Source organism: Gadus chalcogrammus, chromosome 18, assembly GCF_026213295.1.
Source record: "Gadus chalcogrammus isolate NIFS_2021 chromosome 18, NIFS_Gcha_1.0, whole genome shotgun sequence".
Lineage (NCBI taxonomy): Eukaryota > Metazoa > Chordata > Actinopteri > Gadiformes > Gadidae > Gadus > Gadus chalcogrammus.
The window spans coordinates 6,768,047-6,789,197 of record NC_079429.1 but is presented as its reverse complement, the minus strand read 5'-3'; the positions used below and the strand labels follow the sequence as shown (position 1 = coordinate 6,789,197).

General features: G+C 49.8%; 1 protein-coding gene across 1 annotated transcript in view; it reads right to left on the bottom strand.

Moving 5' to 3' along the window:
- The window catches only part of wu:fj29h11 (uncharacterized), a 48,501-nt gene that overhangs the window by 14,935 nt on the left and 12,415 nt on the right, over positions 1 to 21,151 (bottom strand). Inside the window, exons 15-34 of the mRNA XM_056577638.1 lie at positions 20,780 to 20,955; positions 20,255 to 20,488; positions 19,845 to 19,954; positions 18,864 to 19,061; positions 18,173 to 18,302; positions 17,380 to 17,623; positions 17,057 to 17,204; positions 16,479 to 16,656; positions 15,942 to 16,122; positions 15,191 to 15,317; positions 14,599 to 14,718; positions 13,673 to 13,823; positions 13,179 to 13,291; positions 12,932 to 13,082; positions 12,182 to 12,430; positions 11,097 to 11,306; positions 9,092 to 9,273; positions 8,650 to 8,836; positions 7,644 to 7,786; positions 6,205 to 6,389 (exon numbers count right to left, since the gene is read on the bottom strand). Coding sequence (XP_056433613.1) covers positions 6,205 to 6,389; positions 7,644 to 7,786; positions 8,650 to 8,836; positions 9,092 to 9,273; positions 11,097 to 11,306; positions 12,182 to 12,430; positions 12,932 to 13,082; positions 13,179 to 13,291; positions 13,673 to 13,823; positions 14,599 to 14,718; positions 15,191 to 15,317; positions 15,942 to 16,122; positions 16,479 to 16,656; positions 17,057 to 17,204; positions 17,380 to 17,623; positions 18,173 to 18,302; positions 18,864 to 19,061; positions 19,845 to 19,954; positions 20,255 to 20,488; positions 20,780 to 20,955 — 3,417 coding nt within the window. The remainder of the gene's footprint in view (positions 1 to 6,204; positions 6,390 to 7,643; positions 7,787 to 8,649; positions 8,837 to 9,091; positions 9,274 to 11,096; positions 11,307 to 12,181; positions 12,431 to 12,931; positions 13,083 to 13,178; positions 13,292 to 13,672; positions 13,824 to 14,598; positions 14,719 to 15,190; positions 15,318 to 15,941; positions 16,123 to 16,478; positions 16,657 to 17,056; positions 17,205 to 17,379; positions 17,624 to 18,172; positions 18,303 to 18,863; positions 19,062 to 19,844; positions 19,955 to 20,254; positions 20,489 to 20,779; positions 20,956 to 21,151) is intronic.

Here is a 21,151-nt window from a genome sequence, read left to right as displayed (position 1 = left end):
ACGCGCAGACTTGCAGGCTCTGCAAGACGTCGGCTCTGCTTCGGTACTTCCTGGAAAAAAATAAAAAAAATAAAAAGCTGCATGAATATAGGTTAAGGAAATGTGGACAATTTGACCTCTACCGTTTGTGTTTGGTAGGCTGTGATCTTATGTGAACCATCAAAATAGGCTTCACGTTAATGATAGGGCAGGCGTTGTATTTAAGAAGCTTTTTTTTGTTAAAATTCTCTTTACATCACTGTCATGGCCTAGGGTAACCAGACAATGATGGAGGACAGAGGCGTGGTTCTAGTTTCACAATGATCACGGTTTATTTGACCACATAACCAACAGGAGATCAAAAACGTTGCAGCGTGGCAAGCAGGTGGAGATGTCAAAAAGGAAGGGGTTGACTGCTGGAACAGGGCGCACCATATAGGCCACCAACGCGGCGACTCCGCCCCTCTTCATCAGTCCTAATTGGGAGACAGTCATACCAGTCCTAATTGGGAGACAGGACAATCATAGGCAAGGCCTTGCGGCCGTCACATCTCCCCCCATAAAAAAAATCCACCGGATTTCCGCTTCGGTCAATACAGCAACTCCACTACCTACTGCTCTTAAATAAAACTCATTAACCTGGTTCATCAATCAACCATTTCTAGCAATACAAATATTCTAGGTCAAACAGTCGTAACCCACACATAAAGTTACTCAACACTACAATATACAACCTGACAAACAGCTCCTGGTCTCGTAATGACCCCCGTATTCCGGCGCCTGGAATAACTAAGGATAAGAAAAAACGAGAGACTGCATAGAAATTACCACGATTGCATGTTAGACACACTAGATGGCAGGAGCGCGTGACAGCGCGTCCGCGATCACGTTCTCTTTGCCCCTGATATGCCTAATGTGCAGATTGTATGGCTGGAGGAAAATACTCCAGCGCATCAATCTCTGGTTCGGGTTTTGAAGTGAGTGAAGGAAAGTTAACGGGTTGTGATCACTATAGATGACGATGGGTGTTGGGCTACCCCCAATGTACACCTCAAAATTTTGCAAAGCCCAAATTAATGCCAATGCTTCCTTTTCTATGGTTGAGTAATTCAGCTGATACGAATTGAATTTTCTCGAGAAATAGCATATGGGACGTTCAACGGAATCCTCATCATCTTGGAGCAAAACGGCTCCAGCTCCCACATTGCTCGCATCTACGTGCAACCTGAATGGCTTATTAATTTCTGGAGCCAACAGAAGGGGCGCAGATGAGAGAAGATCTTTGGCTCTCTCAAACGCCGCTTGACAAGTGGACGTCCAGACAAAAGGCTTGTTCTTTTTTAACAAAGTTGTCAAAGGCACAACGACTGAGGAAAAGTTCTCGCAAAAACTTCGATAGTATCCGATCATTCCGAGAAATCTCATTAACTCTCGCTTAGTGGTAGGTGGTGGGTAACCATCTATGGCCAGGACCTTTGCGCGCACTGGGCGCACAAAGCCCTGACCAACCACTTTTCCCAGGTAGGTCACCGTCGCCCTGGCAAACTCACACTTCGCCAGGTTGACGGTGAGGTTGGCGTGTGCAAGTCGAGTAAACAAGTGATGAAGTCGTTCCAAATGTGAACCCCAGGTGTCGCTATATACCACCACGTCGTCCAGATAGACTGCACAACCGTCCAAATTTGCCACCACCTGATTCATCAGTCTTTGAAAGGTGGCAGCGGCGTTACGTAGCCCGAACGGCATGACCTTGTACTCATACAACCCACTAGAAGTAACAAAGGCGGATAGCTCCCGTGCTCGCCCGGTCAACGGAACTTGCCAATATCCTTTTAATAAGTCCAATTTGGTAACAAATTTAGCTGACCCCACTTGGTCCACGCAGTCAATCACAAGATGATCAAAAGGTTTAGGTGTAGGAGTTATCGGCCTTAGAGGCACGGGCTTAATCGCCTGGTTCGGCTTACCAGTTAACTGACACACATGACAGGTCTTCACGTGTGAAGCGATGTCTCGTTTAACTCGAGGCCAATAACAGTAGCGCAGGATTCGGTCATACGTCTTTTTAACCCCCATATGACCCGCATCATCATGGGCCGTTTCCAACACTATTTTGCGCAGTGAAGATGGCACCACCAACTGCCAGTCATATACTCCTGGCAGTCCGCTGCGTGCGGGACATCTGCGCATTAGGACATCCTCTCTAACCACATAACCATGTGCGGTATCGCTGTCCTTCACTCTAGCGTATAGAGACTGTAACGAAGTGTCAGATCGTTGCGCATCGATCAGCTGTTCTCTCGGGATCGAATCAGGCAAACCAGGCAACGGTGGCAGCGCAGAACTGTCGCCATCACCTGTTTTGGCAGTAGCCCGCGAGGCAGAGCGTGTCACAGCCGCTACTGGGTGCACGCAGGGGGTCTCACACCCCTCAAAGAGAGATCCTAGGTTAGACTTATCAACGCTAGGCGGTGCATTGGCCCATACTCTGGACTTGGCCAGTCCGTTACCCAGAATCATGGCGGCGCCCTGTAACGGGAGCGCCGGACGTACTCCAACAGCCACCTCACCTTGGACCAAGTCGGAGTCTATATACACCCTATGCAAGGGCACAGACAAAACGTGCCCATCTGGCCAATCGTGCAGGTCAGCCGCACGCTCAAATAAAGTAAAAAAAGTATCTACATTAGACTCTTCAAACTTTGGCAGAAGTCTTAGGTACCTCGTAACATCAATATTGCCACCACTAATAGGTGTAATAGGAGTTGATTTACCCTCCTCAATTAATGCTAAGCGCTTGTGCTCAAGCACCATTTTTTCGCGTTCAAACTCCTGTTTTCCAACTTCGATATCGCGCTCCAATCTGCACTTTTCAACAAGAGCTTCACGCTCTAAAAGTTGCAGCCTGCCTTTGTCTATTTGCAATTGCAAAAGCTCTTTTTGCTGCTCAAACGACAAGCCAATGGGAGGCCGCTCGGGAGGAGGTTCGGGTTCTGCCGGCAGAACCTCCTTCTCAACTAGCGCGTCTCGTATAATCGTTTGCGTTACGCATTTATTTCTCTTTGCAGAGCTAGACAACGACACTCCATAATGGCCCGCAAGCAACACAAGCTGTTCCTTGGTAAATGCCTCGAACACCTCCAACGTGGGAGTGGCGACGAAATTATCAATCTCAGCCATGGCTGTGGCAGATGGCTCATCGATCAGCTGTTCTTAACGATAAATCAAACGAGACACGCAACGCGCAACTCTACCCATGTAACGAGACAACACAGAGCTCCCCCTAATTCCCCCCCGACTAATCTTACCTATCTTCTGACTGCGTCCGAGAGCCGGGGATTAGCAAAAAGGCTCTGCCCACATAATACCGCTGGAGTTCCAGCCATCCCGACTATGTCGATCCAGCCTTCCTTCCAGGGCGGTGACCACCAGCCCAGACGCAGTCGCTGGAACCTAGGCACAAACGCCGGAGCGTTCTAACTGGGGATAACGTTGCTCTGCCATTGTTATCTTGTCACACGAGCATGAGCAGCGAACATGAAAACGAAATAAACTATGTATCCGAAAACCCATCCCAACGCTAAAACGTTGGTAGGATATTGAACAGCTATCGGAGACCACTCATGATCAGACCTACCACGCCCGACACTTACATTTAACATTACAAAAAACACATTTTAATAACCAATATCGCACACCTCTCGCCCTCCCAAAAAAAGAACGATCTCTGCTCAGTTACTACGTAACCAACGTAAACAATCACTGGAGTTACTCACGTGATGTGTCCATTCATTCATAAAATGGAACCAAACAAATCCGACTAAACAAACCACGGAGCATGGCTATAGTTTGACGAGCCCCCACATTGTCATGGCCTAGGGTAACCAGACAATGATGGAGGACAGAGGCGTGGTTCTAGTTTCACAATGATCACGGTTTATTTGACCACATAACCAACAGGAGATCAAAAACGTTGCAGCGTGGCAAGCAGGTGGAGATGTCAAAAAGGAAGGGGTTGACTGCTGGAACAGGGCGCACCATATAGGCCACCAACGCGGCGACTCCGCCCCTCTTCATCAGTCCTAATTGGGAGACAGTCATACCAGTCCTAATTGGGAGACAGGACAATCATAGGCAAGGCCTTGCGGCCGTCACAATCACAAAATCCAATGCTCTTTCGTGAAGGGGGAAGACCCCCTGTTATCCGTGGCCCTGGCAGGCCTGTAATAAGCCCTACCTGCAGCCCCGGCTACCTGCAAGCACACTGCCTTTGCACTCATTGCGCATGACCAGAGTCTTCCACAAGGCTGGGCAGACATATTGCTAAAGCTAGCGAGCTAGTCACGTTTTGCTGGGGAGGGGCTTTGGAGGGCGGCTTGAAGGGAATGGTGGGATTTTTTTCCATCGGACAATCTCAAAATCTAGCTCATTCTGGCCGGTTTCTCCAAATTGCCCACCCTTGAAGGAAGAAACCAATAATAAAGCAAAGCCAAGTGTATATAACTTGGGAGACCCCGTTTGGAGAAGACTGCCTTTTGCATCGACAAACCTAAATGAACACCCAAACCTCCTTCCATGAATTGATCATCAAAAGGCCTTGATAATACGACTACAACCCAGCGTCAGACAGCAGAGTCCACACTTGCCTGCTCAAGGATATCAGATGGGGGGCCTTTTGAAACCTATATTGCCTTTGGAGGACTGGGGAACAGAGTCAGAACTAAATTACCCACATTCCCGCCAGGGAACAGAGAGACTGGAGGCGTCTAGTAACTCGCCGGAGCCAGTCTGCACTTTGAAGAAGAGCCAACCATCACACGCTATTCATCAGGGTTGAATGACATTCTAGTGCTGTGGTGCGAGACGAAAGAAAGCTCGATTTGGATCACATCTAGTGTGTGCCTGTGCGTTTGTGTATGTGTGTGTGTGCGTGTGAGTTGTGAAGACTATATTTTAGGCGTGTGCGAGTGTGAAGGTGTCTTAAATCAGTTTTTGTTTGGCAGCGACACTTCGATCCATTAGTAATTGCAACCACGAGAATCTTTTTATTAAAAGAGTTGCATAGTGATAGTGGCAATTTCCAATGACTGGATTTAAAAAGGCGAAACTACAGAGCGAGAGACACAGTGAGCGAGATGCAGCTGTTCTAGAATAGAAAAAAATATATAGACTCATTCAGAAACATCAGAGGCAGCCATTATATTAAGGAAAAGCTACCTCAAAACCGCAAGCCCATTTATTCATTAACCAATTGATGCAGATGAAAAGGTATTTTTGACAGGGATTTGAGCAGTAAGGTACAGACTGACCTATTTCACCTGAATTAATCCCCAATACACACACACACGCGCCAACGCACGCACGCGCGCACGCACGCACGCACGCACGCACGCACGGGGTCGGAGTGAACTATGAGCAGCTAAATCCCAGGGTAATCCCTGGAGTGAATTCAAGGCCACAGTGCTTGACACCCAAACAAAGGCTTAGAATATTTGTTGTCATCCCTGAGGACATCCCTCACTCTGAGTGTATCATGAGCCACAGCCTCCAGTGACAGTATATACTAACCCTTATTGAGTCTAAGGGCCCTCAGCTTCCAGTGACAGTATTTACTACTAACTCTTACTTTAACTCTGTAACCAAAGAAGTGGCAGAAGAGATCATGTGTGTGTTGAGATGTGTGGGTTTAAGTGTGTGTGTGTGTGTGTGTGTGTGTGTGTGTGTGTGTGTGTGTGTGTGTGTGTGTGTGTGTGTGTGTACGTGTACGTGTACGTGTGTGTGTGTGTGTGTACATGTGTGTGTGTACATGTGTGTGTGTGTGTGTACATGTGTGTGTGTGTACGTGTGTGTGTGTGTGTACGTGTGTGTGTGTGTGTACGTGTGTGTACGTGTGTGTGTGTGTACACGTATGTGTGTACGTGTGTGTGTGTGTGTACGTGTGTGTACGTACGTGTGTGTGTGTACGTGTGTGTACGTACGTGTGTGTACGTACGTGTGTGTACGTACGTGTGTGTGTGTACGTGTACGTGTGTGTGTGTGTACGTACGTGTGTGTACGTACGTGTGTGTACGTACGTGTGTGTGTGTACGTGTACGTGTGTGTGGTGTACGTGTGTGTGTGTGTGTGTGTGTGTGTGTGTGTGTGTGTGTGTGTGTGTGTGTGTGTGTGTGTGTGTGTGTGTGTGTGCGTGCGTGCGCTGTCCGTGTTCCGAGGCGCCCTCCTCACCCCTTCTCCCAGTTGTCCTCCAGCATCTCCAGCAGCGCTCGCCTCTGCTCCACCAGCTGCCTGTCGGGCAGCTCAGCCGTGGCCAGGGAGTGGAACTCCTGGCAGGGGTAGTCGTCCATGACGTAGCCCCCCTCAGCTGTGTCCTGGGGCCAGGAGTCGCTCCCCACAGCCCAGGGGCTGGCGGCCTGGGGGACACGGAGAATGAAGCATCACAATGAGGACAGCGGTCAAGGTTGGCACAGCCATACATAATGTAGTGCACTATGGGGTGTTATTATGGTATCTGTCAATACTGGAACTGCGGTACTAGGGTACAATAGTACAATATATTGAGTACAACAGATAGGGGAAGATGGTGACAAATCTCATACTTAGTGCACACACACACCTAAAGAAATCAAAGATTTGATAGAAAATAAGATGAACCAAAATTGATCAATTGAAAAAAAAACGCCCATGACAACAGTCTGTTATTCATAGCCACGATGTGCGTGTGCAATTCAGAAATACAAGACCGTAGAGCACCATAACTCACCAATTAGACTGGAATACCCAACAAAGCTAAGTAATATAAATAGCCGTTTGTTTAAGTGTGTATGAGTGTGTGAGCAGTGCCGAGTCAGACGGTAACGCCGTCTGAACGCTCCCTCTGTGAGCGGACGCTAAACCCGGCGGGCTGCTGAGTGTTCACAGCCCGGTCGGGGCGGTCGCGTCGCATCAGTCACCGGGCCGCTCCCCGCTCCTCGTGAAAGCCCTCTACGTGTCTCTGGCTTTAGCTGGGACTCCACACTTTCTGGGGGACCTTCATCCTTTAATCTGCCATGGATTACCGCTGCCTGACTCACCGCCGCGGCCGGGCTGCAGCCGAGCGCACGGGAGTGGCTGGTGGAAGCTGCTCGGTAGCGTGCCGTCTATGAAATGTGTTTCAAAGGCTGCATCTGTTCAGCCTGTTCCTACTTCATCAAACCGTACTCTAAACTCTCTTTGAAAAAAACAACTTGAATAAAACCCTCATTCGAGGGGTTGGGTAGGGGGGGTTTCAAATTGCTAATGCTATATACCGGGCTCAGTTTACTATATCTATTTAGTTTACTGTTATTATAACTACTATTATTCAGGGTGACACGCCATGGAAGGAAATAGTGGTAAGAGGCCTCCTGCTCAGCAATGGCTACCAGTATGCTGTGGACACTGGGACGAGCCTCCTGTCCCGAGAAGGACTGTTTGAAGCTTATAAAGTCAAAGTTCGCTCTTTTTCGGATATGCAGCAATTGCAAAAAATCCTGTGCAGCATTCAGCTGCTAAATACCATGGGTTCATTAAAAATAGCCCACACACAATGTCACACACGCTTAGGCCAAAGGATGACACACGCGCGCGCACACACACACACACACACACACACACACACACACACACACACACACACACACGCTCACCAGTTCGGAGGGGGAGAGGGTGCGTCTCTCCTTGCGGATGATGAGGTTGTCCCGGACCCCCAGGGCGGAGAAGAATTCCCTCCACCCCTCGACGTCTCCGTCGGTCTGCACGTAGCAGGGGCTCAGCAGCAGCCAATCACAGCCTTTGGTTCGGGTTGGACCAAGTGGGTGGAAAGGGGTGGGGGGCGATGGGACAGGTGAGGAGGACAGGTGAGTGAAGTTCAGGCTGTACATTGTGTGTGTGTGTGTGTGTGTGTGTGTGTGTGTGTGTGTGTGTGTGTGTGTGTGTGTGTGTGTGTGTGTGTGTGTGTGTGTGTGTGTGTGTGTGTGATTAGAGATTTGCAGTTGGATAATAAAATGAGCAGCTAATAAAGCAAAAGGCAGAAAACACAAGTAGGGCCTCAAGTGGTCTGTAACACGACGGCCAGGGCTCTGCCTCTTACGTAACGGGTGGGTGTGGGTGTACGCGCGCGGGCACAGACACACACACACATGCACATGCATGACAGCACAGGCTCCCCTACAGCTGTGTTCCACACAAGCTAACATTTCATGCTGGCTTTACTCCCAACAATGGAGGCATTGCCCACAGAACACACACACACACACACACACACACACACACACACACACACACACACACACACACACACACACACACACACACACACACACACACACACACACACACACACACACACACACACACACACACACACACACAGGGTTGAAGATCACAAAATCTCCTGAAGCATGAGTGAACTCTGGGTCAATTCAAAACCAGGATTATTCAAATCCTTCCACTTTTTGCCAATATACCAAAATGTGAGTTTGATCACACAAATATGCATGTGTGCGCATGGGGTTGTGTGTGTGTGGGCACGCAATTATGTGCATGTGTGTGAATGTATGCGATTCATCATGCATGCATGAGGATTGTGTGTTTGTTCGACTAAATGTGTGTGCGTGGGTGTGAGGGGAGCGAGTGTGTGTGTAAGACTCTCACCAGGCAGTATCTTGGTGAGGTCCACGTTGTTGTACGCGGAGGAGAAGTGCACCCGGTGGAGCTGGGGGCAGAGCAGCCCCCTGCTGGTCCGGACGGGTACTGCGGTGTCCAGGAGGGGCCAGCTGGAGGCGGAGCTGTGCTGCTTGATGAACACCAGGTAGCTCACCACCACCGCCTCTGGCTTGGCCTGATGGGGGTTCACACACACACACACACACACACAAGTTGGTAAGGGTGCACACACAACGCCATCAGAGTAAATACACAGACACTCAAAGAACAACAAGAAAGTTGGTTAGGGTGCACACACAACGCCATCATAATACAGTCACACACACACACACACCACACTCACACACACACACGAGAGTTGGTTAGAGTACACACAAATACACACAAGAGAGTTGGTTAGGGTGCACACACAACGTGATCAGAGGGGTACCTTCCAGGAGTGGTCGCGCAGCGCCGGGTAGATGTGCTTCTCCAGCAGCTGCTGGGGCTCCAGCTCGTGGACGCCCATCCTCTTCAGCAGCTCCCGCACCTGCTGGGCCTCCAGGGGAGCCTCGCAGGCCAGCAGGGAGGGGTGCACCACGCTCACGTCCTCGTACAGCGCCGCAAAGGGCCCTGGGACAGGGGGACACAGCGAGTGGGACAGGGGGAACACAGTTTGTGGGACAGGGGGACACCGGGAGTAGGATAGGAGAACACAATAGAACAGGAGGACAAAAAGATAGTCTTCTATTCTGTATTAAAGACTATTGCGTATGACAGAGTACACGACATATAGAATACATCTGGGCTCAGAGAAGAGCTGTTCATGAATATCGTTCTCAGTAGCTTATACAGCTGTAGTGGTGTTGTGTGAGTGTGTGGTTTGGATGACTGTACAATCCTGCATTGATTTCATTTTTTCTACCCACTGATCTTCCAGTCTGGAATTGGAGGACAACTGAAGGTTAACTGAGTGAGCGTGTGTTTGTGCGTGTGCGTGCAGAGGTGTGTGTGTGTGTGTTTGAAAGGCTGTGGTTGCCATTGAAGTGCAGCCAGAGTGATGACGTCACGGTGTGGGAGAGGAGAATTATTCCTCGTCTGACTCTGACTCCTTGCTTTCAGAGAGGCGGGGGGGGGGGGGGGGGCTTTTATTGTGAAATGGATGACGCAAAACACTGCCAAGTTTGCCAACCCACGTGTGGGCAATGGGCATGCCTCTCTCTCCCCTCTGTGTGCGTGGGCGTGTGCGTGTGTGTAAAAATAGTGTAGGTCTGTACTTTTTAGAGGTGAGAGGTGGACATAGTCATATGCCTACCTCTGCTGCTGCAGTTAGATGTGAATGTGCGTCGGTGGGTGCTTGTATGTGTGTGTATGCATGTGGGTGGGTGCGTGTGTGTGTGCATATGTGCCTGTATGTGTGTTTGTGTGTGTGTGTGTGTGTCGGTGTGTGTGTGTCGGGTTGTGTGTGTCGGTGTGTGTCTGGTGTGTGTGTGTAACTGCTGACACGTGGTTCTTAAGAGTGTTAAAATAACCTAAAGAAAAGAAAAGAACCAAGCAGGTTCTATTTGTATTCCTCCTCTGAAGAGACTCGAAGGCAGCCCACACCTGCAAGCCGACGACAGGTCGACCCGGTGTCCAGAGACACAACGCACGTCCTCTTCATCCTCAAAGACAAACTACGACACTCAAACCCTTACAAGTGCACCTTAACTCGCTGGCTGACCTTCGCTCTGAGCACCAGATTTAAATCAATATCTTCTTCATTTTATAATCTTGGAAAGAGCCTTGGACGAGTTCCCACTCTGTGGCGATTTAACATCTTCCATGACCTCTTTTATCATAACATGACACTTTCTTCAACGGCCATATGTATTATTAACACTGTCCACATATATTCACTCGATGAACAGTTTCCTCTTCGGTATTCTCATGTCACAACAGCTATACAGCGCATAAGAACACGAGCACAGCGGGAATCCAGTAGCAGGCAGACAGGAGTTCATGATCCTCCATGATAGCCCCATCAATCCCAGGTGGGGGAAAGATTCCCTGACATGGCAGAAATATCCTAGCCTGGTCCTACTTCTCTCGTACTTCATTTCATTTGCACAGAGTGTCTGGCCACTCTCCATTGACAAACGTTAACTCACTTGAAAGCGGGCACCTGTTGGAGTTTAAAACTATTGGATCTGCCCTAACCAATCGCAAACGTTTGACTACAACGCAAACTAGTGCACAACCTCAACGTCATTGATCTCAGCCACTCCCTCTGATCGCTGATTGGACGGCCAAAAGGTTGGCTGGAGAAAACCTGCGAATATATACCGCAAATTCCAGACGTAGTACTGAAGGGAAATTGAAATTTAGCGGAAGTATGTAGGATAGCGGAACCAGGCCAGGAATATCCATGGCAGCCGACACAAGGTCAGAACACGGCGTTCCCCGGGGGGGTGTACCTGCTGGCTTCTGCTTGCCCTTCTTCTTCTCGGCCTTCTCCATGGGGAAGAAGACCCCCACGCTGCTGAGCGCCACCACCCGCCCGTCGGCCAGGGGGATTATGGGTAGCTCCCGCAGCGCATGCAGGATCTGCTCCTCCTCGCCATAGCCGTACTCCAGCGCCCGGAAGTTACAGACCAGAAGCCTGGAGAGCCGGCGCAGTCCCTCATCTGGGGGGGGAGAGAGGAGACCGCGTCAGGTGATGGGGCTTCATTCAGCCTCACAGGACAATTAAAGCAGAATGTGTTAAAGAACAAGTGTACCCTACAGGTTAAAAGGTGATATGTTATACAACCAGGCGTGAGGGTGATTATCCGCTACAAGCTGTACAAGTGGGCGTGTCCACCTAGATGTGTGCTGGATGGATCGGTCTACCAGCCTACCCAGTTGACTGGAGCAAACGTTGCTCATCTGTCCGTCATGCATCTAGATGGACCCGCCCACTTGTGATGTCAGAAGAGGCCGATTTTCAAAACGGCTTGTAACGGCTAATCACACTCACAGCCGGTGGTATAATATGTCACCTTTAAGGCCTTACTGGAAGTTCTCCTCAAACTCCTGATGTCACAGATAGGAAGGATCAGCTTTTATAACCTACGTACTTCATGCAACATTAAAACCAGTCTTTATACGAATGCTTTTCTTGATTTCCATGAATGGCCCTTTTAAAGTAGAGTTTACCTCTAGGAACATACTATATAATAGGGCTGAACGAGTTGGGGAATTAATCGAATTGCAATATTGTGTTTGCGATTTAGAATGCGATTTTTCTTTTTCAGAGTATGTTCTTTATAATTCACTAAATAAGCAGTAAATCATTCTATAGTATGACCAGCACAACCCAATTTATTTTTCTTATCACTCTCTTTGCCGATTGCTAATTGCGTTCTATTACAACACAATGTTGGTTTGTATTCGGTTAATCGTTACTATATACACATCTGTACACGTCACCACACTATGGGACAGTAGTCAGGCAGTACATCACAGGTACACAGCAAGGTACACATGGCGATGGTGTAGATAGCGACGGTCGCGGACGCACCTGTGTGCAGCTCGCCCCCTGCCGTGAGCTCCCGGGCCATGGCGGTGGTCACCGTGGTAACGTCGGAGCCCCGCAGGTGTCGCACCCCCAGGTGCGTGAGCAGGGAGAGGGGGGGCAGGGGCTGCAGGCTGGGGTGGAGGTAGGCCAGGGACAGGTGCCTGTCCAGCTCCTCGCGGCCAATCACGTTGCGGATCACCGAGTCCTGGCAGACAGCTACCTGGGAGGGCAGTTTGTACTCCACCTCCCGTTCTAACGATAACCGAGAAAAACACTTTTTATTCAGATTTTATAAGTACTGAAACACACACATTTATTTTATAAGAAACTAAGTAAAAACAAACTCAGGAAAAATATGAAAAAATAAGTAGCGTTAAAACATTAAAAAATGCATACAGATGCTTTTAAATCTGAGGAGAGTTTGATGTTAAAGGCAAATTCTGTGCGGAACGGTGAGAGAGTGGCACAGACATACAAAGATACAGATACAGACAGAGACAGAAGATGTTGACACTACATTCCATTACCATGATAACTAGTCCCGCTAATCAAACATGACCTTTCTAAAATAATACCGCTATTTGGCATCGTGCCCTCAAAGCCCTGCACGCCTTATGAATTCACACTTTGGGGAAGCCGAGTTTGACCAAACCAGGTAGGTGTGAGTGAGTGTGTGAGTGTGTGAGTGTGTGAGTGAGTGAGTGAGTGAGTGAGTGAGTGAGTGAGTGAGTGAGTGAGTGAGTGAGTGAGTACCTGAGTTGAGTGTGGGCAGGAAGGCCTGGCCCTTCAGCAGCTGTATAATCTGCCTGGCCACCGGCTTGAAGAAGTCCAGCACCTCGTCTGGCAGGGGGACGAACTGCAGGAAGTGGACCAAGCCCTTCATCCCGCTGAACTCTGGGTGGTCCTGAAGGGGGGAAGGGAAAGGCGGTGAGTCGGTGAGTCGTAGTGAGTCTACTCAGCCCATCTAAGGATTGTTTGTGTTGTCGAGAGTCGGACGTACGTTGAAGACGTTCAGGGCCTGGACGAAGAGCTGGGGGATCTCGGAGCGCAGCCACTGGTTCCAGGGGCTGTCTCTGTCCACGTCCTCACGGGACGAGGGGATGTCGAAGTCGCCTGAGGACACACGGGAAGAACCAGATGCTTTTCCGGTGAATAATGTGTAGTTAACCTCTTCATGCGTGGTTAACCTCATCGTGTGACATGTTGGTTTGGTGGCCAGGATAAACCAAAAACAAAGATTGATGCTTTGACTGGTTTTACTCAGTTTGAGTAATGCATTGTACAACAATGTGTACTGATAAGCTCAGCCGGAAAGATGCGTCGTCCAATAGAAAGTCAAAGTCATGACAGAATTAAACAGAGACAGAAAAAAACAAAACACAATGAAAAACAGAGCGACAGAGACTGAGACAGAGAGAGAGAGAGACAGAGAGGAATAATAATAACGTATAATAATAACGTTAATAACGTGATGCGTTCTCCTTGCGAGCTCACCTTGGACGATGAAGCGGAAGCCGAAGCTGCGCAGCGGCAGGAAGGCGAACACGGGCTGCTTCTGGGGCTGGGTGATGATGTCACCGGGCAGAGAGCTGTCCCCCAACAGGAACGCCAGGGCCAGCTCCGTGGACTCCACCTCCTCCTTGATCTGGACAACCACCGGGCGGTCTCATTGAGTACAACACCCGGTCACCACCACTGGGCGCTCTCATTGAGTACAACACCCGGTCACCACCACTGGGCGCTCTCATTGAGTACAACGCACTGTCAAAACCATCGTTCACTTTCATTTAGTGCCATACACTGTCACATCCACCATGCACTTTCATTTAGTACCTCAAACAGTCACAACCGCCGTGCGCTTCAATTAAGTACAACACAGAGTCACAGTCACAACAGCTAGTTCCGAGGTCTACAGACTGATCAGCCTTTGTGTTAACTGCTTCCTTTTTTCCCGTTGCCTTCAGACGGGGACGCCGCTTGGTAAAGTGCTTAATCTCATATCGCATCGATCATGTGAGCAGACGGCAGGGTGAGTTTGATTATCGGTCCCTTGGGGCAGAGGCTGGAGGAGGCAAGGGCCAGACCAGAGGTCAGAGAGCAGAGGTGGATCTCTTTAGTGATGGGGAGAGATCCTCCGTCTGGAACATCAAACCACTTACAGCTGACGTTCCACAGAGTTCTCTTGGAGAGAATCGAATCCCACACAAACGGCTCCACTCGCTTGCCGGTCAAACTACGAGCAGAAATCTGAACTGAACCTCCATTAACCCTCCACATTATGCGTGCCGTCCATGCATTTTACCGTCGTTGGTCCTGTTGTGTTTACATGTTTATTGGCTATGTTGTTGATCACCGCATTACGGCACCCCTGTGTGTGTGTGTGTGTGTGTGTGTGTGTTTCAGTCTGTGTGTGTGCGTACCTTCTTCGGTTCCAGCGTGCGCTTGATGACCAGCCAACGCTCCGTACCCTCCGTGTGCTCCACCTCCAGAACGTTGTGGCTCCGGTCACGTCGGGTCATCGCCACCACCCGACGCTCACACTGCAGAGGAACACACACGGGTAAGGATGTTGATCGTGTGGGAGAGTGTGGGAGAATGACAGAGTGTGTTGCATGTGTGTATCTGCGTGTGTGTGTGTGTACGTGTGTGTGTGTGTTTTTGTGCGAATGTATGCGTGCGTTCTTGTGTGTATGCTTGTGCATTTGCGTGTGCGTGCATTTGCATGTGTGTTTGCATGTTTATTTGTGTTTTTGTATGCGCGTGTGTTTTTGTGTGCGTGCGTATGCGTGTGCATCTGCGTGCATGCGTGTGTGAGATTGTATGCACGCGTGTGTGCATTTGCGTGTGCATTTGCATGTGTGTTTGCATGTTTATTTGTGTTTTTGTATGCGCGTGTGTTTTTGTGTGCGTGCGTATGCGTGTGCATCTGCGTGCATGCGTGTGTGAGATTGTATGCACGCGTGTGTGTGCATTTGCGTGTGCATTTGCGTGCGTGTTTGCGTGTGCAGCCACCTGGTTGTATATGGTGATGGAGCGCAGACGATGGAGGAACAGCAGCAGTGAGGGGTGGACGTCGTGGAACAGGTTCCTCGTCTGCTGGTTCTCCGACCGTAGCGGGAGGCAGATCTTTGTGGTCCAGCTAGCAGGGAGAGGAAGAGGACGAGGAGGAGGAGGGTTACCAAACAGGCCAGAATATCTGACCCCGTGTTGATGTTAATGTTCTACCTAAACATTTTGCTTCTCGGATCCAATTCCTTCCCTTGCCGTGATTGGCAACTCTGATGATCTGTATTGGTATATATTGTCCTTGACTTAACATTGTGCTGCCGCTTAGCTGTTAAGATTTCAGGGTTCGAATATCAGAGCCGAGCAGAACAGAGCAAGAGAAAGAAAACACCTCCCTCCAGGCTCCCTACGTTTCGCCTCCATTTAAGAGTGCAACCTTCCCGCTGCCGTGTGCACGCTTGTGATTGACAGGCAGATGGGAGTCCCAGAACCAATCGTTTCTGCCCTGATGGTCAGAAACGAGCCGGCTGTTAAATTGTCTCATACAGAGGCATTCGCAGTACACTAGGAAAAGATATTCCCCCAGATAATTCCGCTGACTAATAGCTGACTATCTGACCGCCATGGCCTATCGAACAATCAACATTGAAAGAATGGCTCTTAAATCTTACCTACAGCCCCTCCAATAAATGAATTGTACAAAATAAAACTGCGGTCTCGAGGACAACGTATTCAGAGCTTTCTCCAGACCACAGACCTGTGTTCGCCAATGCTGGGGATCTGCTGGAGGTCCAGGGGTCTCTCCTCCTCCACCCAGTGGGGGAGGATGTACCCCATGGGGCCGCTCTTCTTGTCGAAGCGCAGGTGGAACCCGTTGGAGTGGATCTCAGGGCGGTCCGTCACCTTGAACACAGACTTGAAGCCGATGCCCTTTTGCCCTGCGGGGAGAGAGGCGAGAATGATGGGGAGGGACGTCCAGAATCATGGGTCGAGACACGGTTGTTTCAACATGACTTTTCGTGTCCAGCATTTTATCCATAGCCTTGATTTATTCATAATCAGTATTATTTTTCCTAAGAATGATTTCTCATATCTTTTTCTATGATCTATGATTGATTATATCCAGGATATAATAATGAACTTCTAAGAGTTCACCCTGTAAGGAAAATGTGGGAACAAGTGAACCAAATGGCGCAGTTAGAAGACTGACGTTGCCAACCTGGGGGGGGGTCTCCACTAGGGGTCCCCAGAGAGTCCTACTCCTGACTTTGACTCAAAAGTGAAAGGGAAATACCTATGTATCCGTATTTGTGTTTGCCCTTGGTGCTGCGGCCCACGTCACAGATGGCCCTGATGTTCTGGTCCTGAAAGCCCCTCTCGTTGTTCAGGACGGTGATGCAGTTCTTCTCCACCACCAGGACCAGCGCCGGCACCACCCCCCCCTCCAGCGGATAGGTGTTGTCGTCCGCGTTCTGTAATTAACACGGGTTATTCGTGGTTTTCAAGTTAAAGTGTTTAGAAGGTTAGGGGTATTTTCCTGTGTCGTATTGGTGCAGAAAACACACGATAGAAAAATATGAAAAACAAACTGTTTTCAACTAACTAAAACCCCTTTTTAATGATTCAACAATAAAATGTTAATATTAAATAAACGTAAAATATCAAAAACAGGTCTTGGTAACCCGGTAAGGTTGCTGGTTTGATCCCTGGCTCCTCCTAGCTAAGTGCTGAGGCTTCCCTGAGCAATGCACCTAACCTTTACTGAACCCTAAGAGCTGGCTGGTCCCTCACAGGGCTGAGAAAACAATGTTTTTCTACCATTGGATCCCTTCTGACAGGCAACCAGTCAAATGGCTCTGGAGATAGATGTACCTGAATGAGCTCCAGGACAAAGTGTGCGTCTTTGCTGTAGAGCTCTGTGGACAGGCGGTCCAGGCTGCGGCCCAGGCGCTCCTGCTGCACCGCCATCAGCTTCTTGCATTCAGCGGTCAGCTCCACACCCACGCCAAACTGACTCTTCCTGTGGAGGGAAAGGTGAACATCCAACAGGACTTAATCACTAGAGGTGAGGTCATTTAATAACAGCAAAGTGTACAACTTGTAATCAAGATTTACATATTTTAAGTTCTTCGTTAGGTGTTTGAATGTTGCTATCCTCCTAAACTTGTAGCAGTACAACAGCCAGCAGAACCAACCTTATGTCCTCGATCAGGGCTCTCTCAAAGTTCTCTTCGCCCTCAGTGTCAGCAGCGTCCTCCCCCTCCTCCTCTTCCTTCTCCACCTTCACGCCGTCAGTTTCAGAGAGTTCTGCCTCGCCCATCTCACGGCCTCCGTCGCATTCGCTGGCCGTCAGATAGTCGCTGTGGGTCTCTTTGTTGACGAGCTCGTACCGCGGCTCCTCTTCCTCCTCCACGTCGTCCTCCTCTCTCTCACTCTCGGCTGCGGGCGGAGTAGGCAGACAGATGGAACGGATCAAAGGTTATTGATCCGTATGCTGGCAGTAAGCAGTACGCATCGCAACTCATGGATCTCGGTTCAAGATGAAACATGAATTTAACATCAGCAACTCTGTTAAATTAATTGCATTAACCTTAAAAAATATTTTAAAGAAAATTCTGGGCGCCCCGGTGGCTGACTGAGTAGAGGGCGTACCATTAAGGCTCAGTCCTGATCGCAGCAATCCGGGTTTGATTCCTGCCCGTGGTCCTTTGATGCATGTCTCTCCACTATCTCCCATACCATCCTAACTATCTCACTGTATAATAAAGTATACAACTGCTTTTAAAGTAGACTAATTTTTTATAGAATATATAGATAGTCATACATTGACCGTTAAGTATCGTTTCCCCAGTTAATAAATGTATAAGCTATAAGCGATGTTTTTAACAAGAAGCATCGGAACAGCAAAACCTGAAACGATGACGTAGGCGTGTACCGAACTAGCCGTCGATCTCTCCCATAATGCATTGCAGTTTCCCCCTCTCTCACCTGGGAGCCGTTGGCGGTTGAGCGACGATGTCTCAGAGCTGTCTTCCTTGGCGGGATCGTCCAGGTAGTCGTCATCGCCGTTCAGGTTGAGGGCGGACAGGCTGCCGCCGAAGGAGTCCATCAAGTCAGGCTAGACAGACGGACGGAAACAGAAAACATGGCCCCGAAAAAATAAGAGAAGCGATCATTGAGAACACTAGAGGGGGAGTGGAGCCGAGGTACCGCTCAGCCCCGTGTCGACAACACTACAAACAAACCCGGAATGTAGCCTGTAGCTACAAGCTACAGGCTGCATCCCCAGTCCTCTCTTGGTTTTGTTAGCTATGGGTGTTTTCTAATAGCATAGACAAAAGCCAAATAAAAAAATGTAAATCTTGAGGAAGATTTGTTGCTCCTTTATGGACAGGAGAGGGACGAGAGACAGGAATGACATGTAACTAAGGACCCAAGATTGGAATCATACCCAGGTCGCTACAAAACGTATTGCCGGCATGTTGAGCTTACATTTTATTTATTTATTTTAATTTCTTTAATGGACCTCTTAATAATCGGGGGGTAATAATAATACTGGGGTCGATTTATATTAAGGCAACTGCTATATTCTTGAGATAATGCAGTGTCATCCATTTCGAGCGATGGAGACATCAAAACATTCGCCATCAAAAGGGTGGATGTATCACGATCAGCAGACCTTTGTAGCCGTGAGCGTGTCCCGCGGCTTGGGAGGGTCCATCTTCTTCTGGTAGTCCTTGATCCACTCTGTGACCCCCAGGCGGATGGCAAGCTGGTGCAGGCGGTTGAGGTGCCGGGGGTCCGAGCGAGCCACAGCCAGCAGGAGGGCTTTAGAGCTGGCCTGGCCCAAGACCCGGTACAGAGGCTCCAGGAACACCTGCAGGGGGTCAGGGGGGTTTAATGTTAACCATCTAAGAGCTGCTGTAGGTAAGAGGGAGGAGTTGTAAAGGGAGAGAGCAATGTGAGTATGAGTGAGTCTGAGAGTGAGTGAGTCTGAGAGTGAGTGAGTCTGAGAGTGAGTGAGTCTGAGAGTGAGTCTGAGAGTGAGTGAGTCTGAGAGTGAGTGAGTGAGTGAGTGAGTCTGAGAGTGAGTGAGTCTGAGAGTGAGTGAGTGAGTGAGTGAGTGAGTGAGTCTGAGAGTGAGTGAGTGAGTCTGAGAGTGAGTGAGTGAGTGAGTGAGTGAGTGAGTGAGTGAGTGAGTGAGTGAGTGAGTGAGTGAGTGAGTGAGTGAGTGAGTGAGTGAGTCTGAGAGTGAGTGAGTGAGTGAGTCTGAGAGTGAGTGAGTCTGCATTGCATTGTCAGTAAAAAAAAATTGGAGAGTTTCCCTGCATTCTAGCACCACCCAGTGTCCTGCCGTGATGTCACCGTCATCCTTTTCATTTACACCGTGATATCATTTTCTGGCCATGCCGCCTAGCACTTAGTTAAGGCTCAGTTATGTTTCCACGTGGACGCAACGCAATGACCACGCAGAAGCGTCGACGCCGTCGACAGCGGCGGGTTTTAGGGAGCGGACCAATCACAGCCCTTGCTGCTGCGTTTCCTCTACACAAGGTTACATTTTTGGGAGGCGCACGTCAGACCCTTGCGTTGGATGGAAGGGGGGGGGGGGGGGGGGGGGGGGGGGGGGGGGGGGGGGGGGTGGAGCATGGGTACCCACCTGCTGCAGCAGGGCCTGGCAGGTCATGGGGGGGATCCGAGTGATGCTCTCAAGGAGGAAGCGGGGCACAGATCCGTAGCTGGACACGTCATCGTCCCCCTGAGACATATCTGACAAACACACAAAAAACAGCAGTTAGAATGCCCCCGCTGCAACACTGACCCGCTATGATCCATCCATCCATCAGGCCACCTCTGGATAGAATTGCAGTTATAAAATAAGAAAATGTAATATCGGACGACTACATGTTTGATATGTTGTTTGAAAACAAAAGTCGGGAAAATAATGGGAACAATTCATGAATAAGCCTCTAGTGTCCGATCCCTCCGACGGTTTGAAAACAGGCTTGTGGAAGGAAAGAGGAGGGAGAGCGACGGGAAGCAGAGAGCGGAGGAGGGCGGGGCCTCTACCTGCATTGGCCACGCCCGCCGCCAGGGCGCTCTCCATGTGATTGGCCAGGAGCGCCGTGGACACGTTGACCACGCCGTCCGCCACCGCCATGGACACCAGGTGGCCGGCGGTGCCCACGGGGTCGAGGTTCGTCGCCGCCTGCGAGAAGAGCTTGTCGCCCGTCGCCGTGGTGATGCGGAGTAGGACCCCCGGGCTCACCTCCAGGGCCGCCAAATCAGAGTTGGCCGGCACGGCTGCGGATAATCCAGGGTTAAGGTTGGGGTTAGGCTCTCTGAATTGTCCCATCGTGTGCACAGGAACCCAACCGGCACGTAGTCTTCATAGATATCATGTCCATGAAACTGATTATACTGAGAAACACACACACACACACACACACACACACACACACACACACACACACACACACACACACACACACACACACACACACACACACACACACACACACACACACACACACACACACACACACGCACGCACGCACGCACGCACGCACGCACGCACACTCCGGGATGGTGTACCTGCGTTCCTCTCGATGAAGTCCTTCAGCGGGCCGTGGACAGGCCTGAAGACCACCTCCCACTGGCTCCACTGCTCCAGATCCTCCAGCAGGGGGCAGGACAGCAGGCAGGCCAGGGCCTGGTCCTGGGAGACCTCCCCCAGGAGACCCACAGACGCTCCACCCACGTCGGTGGTGCTGGAGGACAACATGACCCAGGGGAGGAATATGAACAACCATGGGATATGACTGATGAAATGATTGCAGTTCCTCGATCCTGGATGAATACTATTTGTTTAGTCAACCGTTTTGCGTAAGACCTATTTTACATGTACCTTAACGTTAGACCTGGGGAGAAAAATGAAAGAAGGTGTATTGTGTTGTTTGTAAGTGC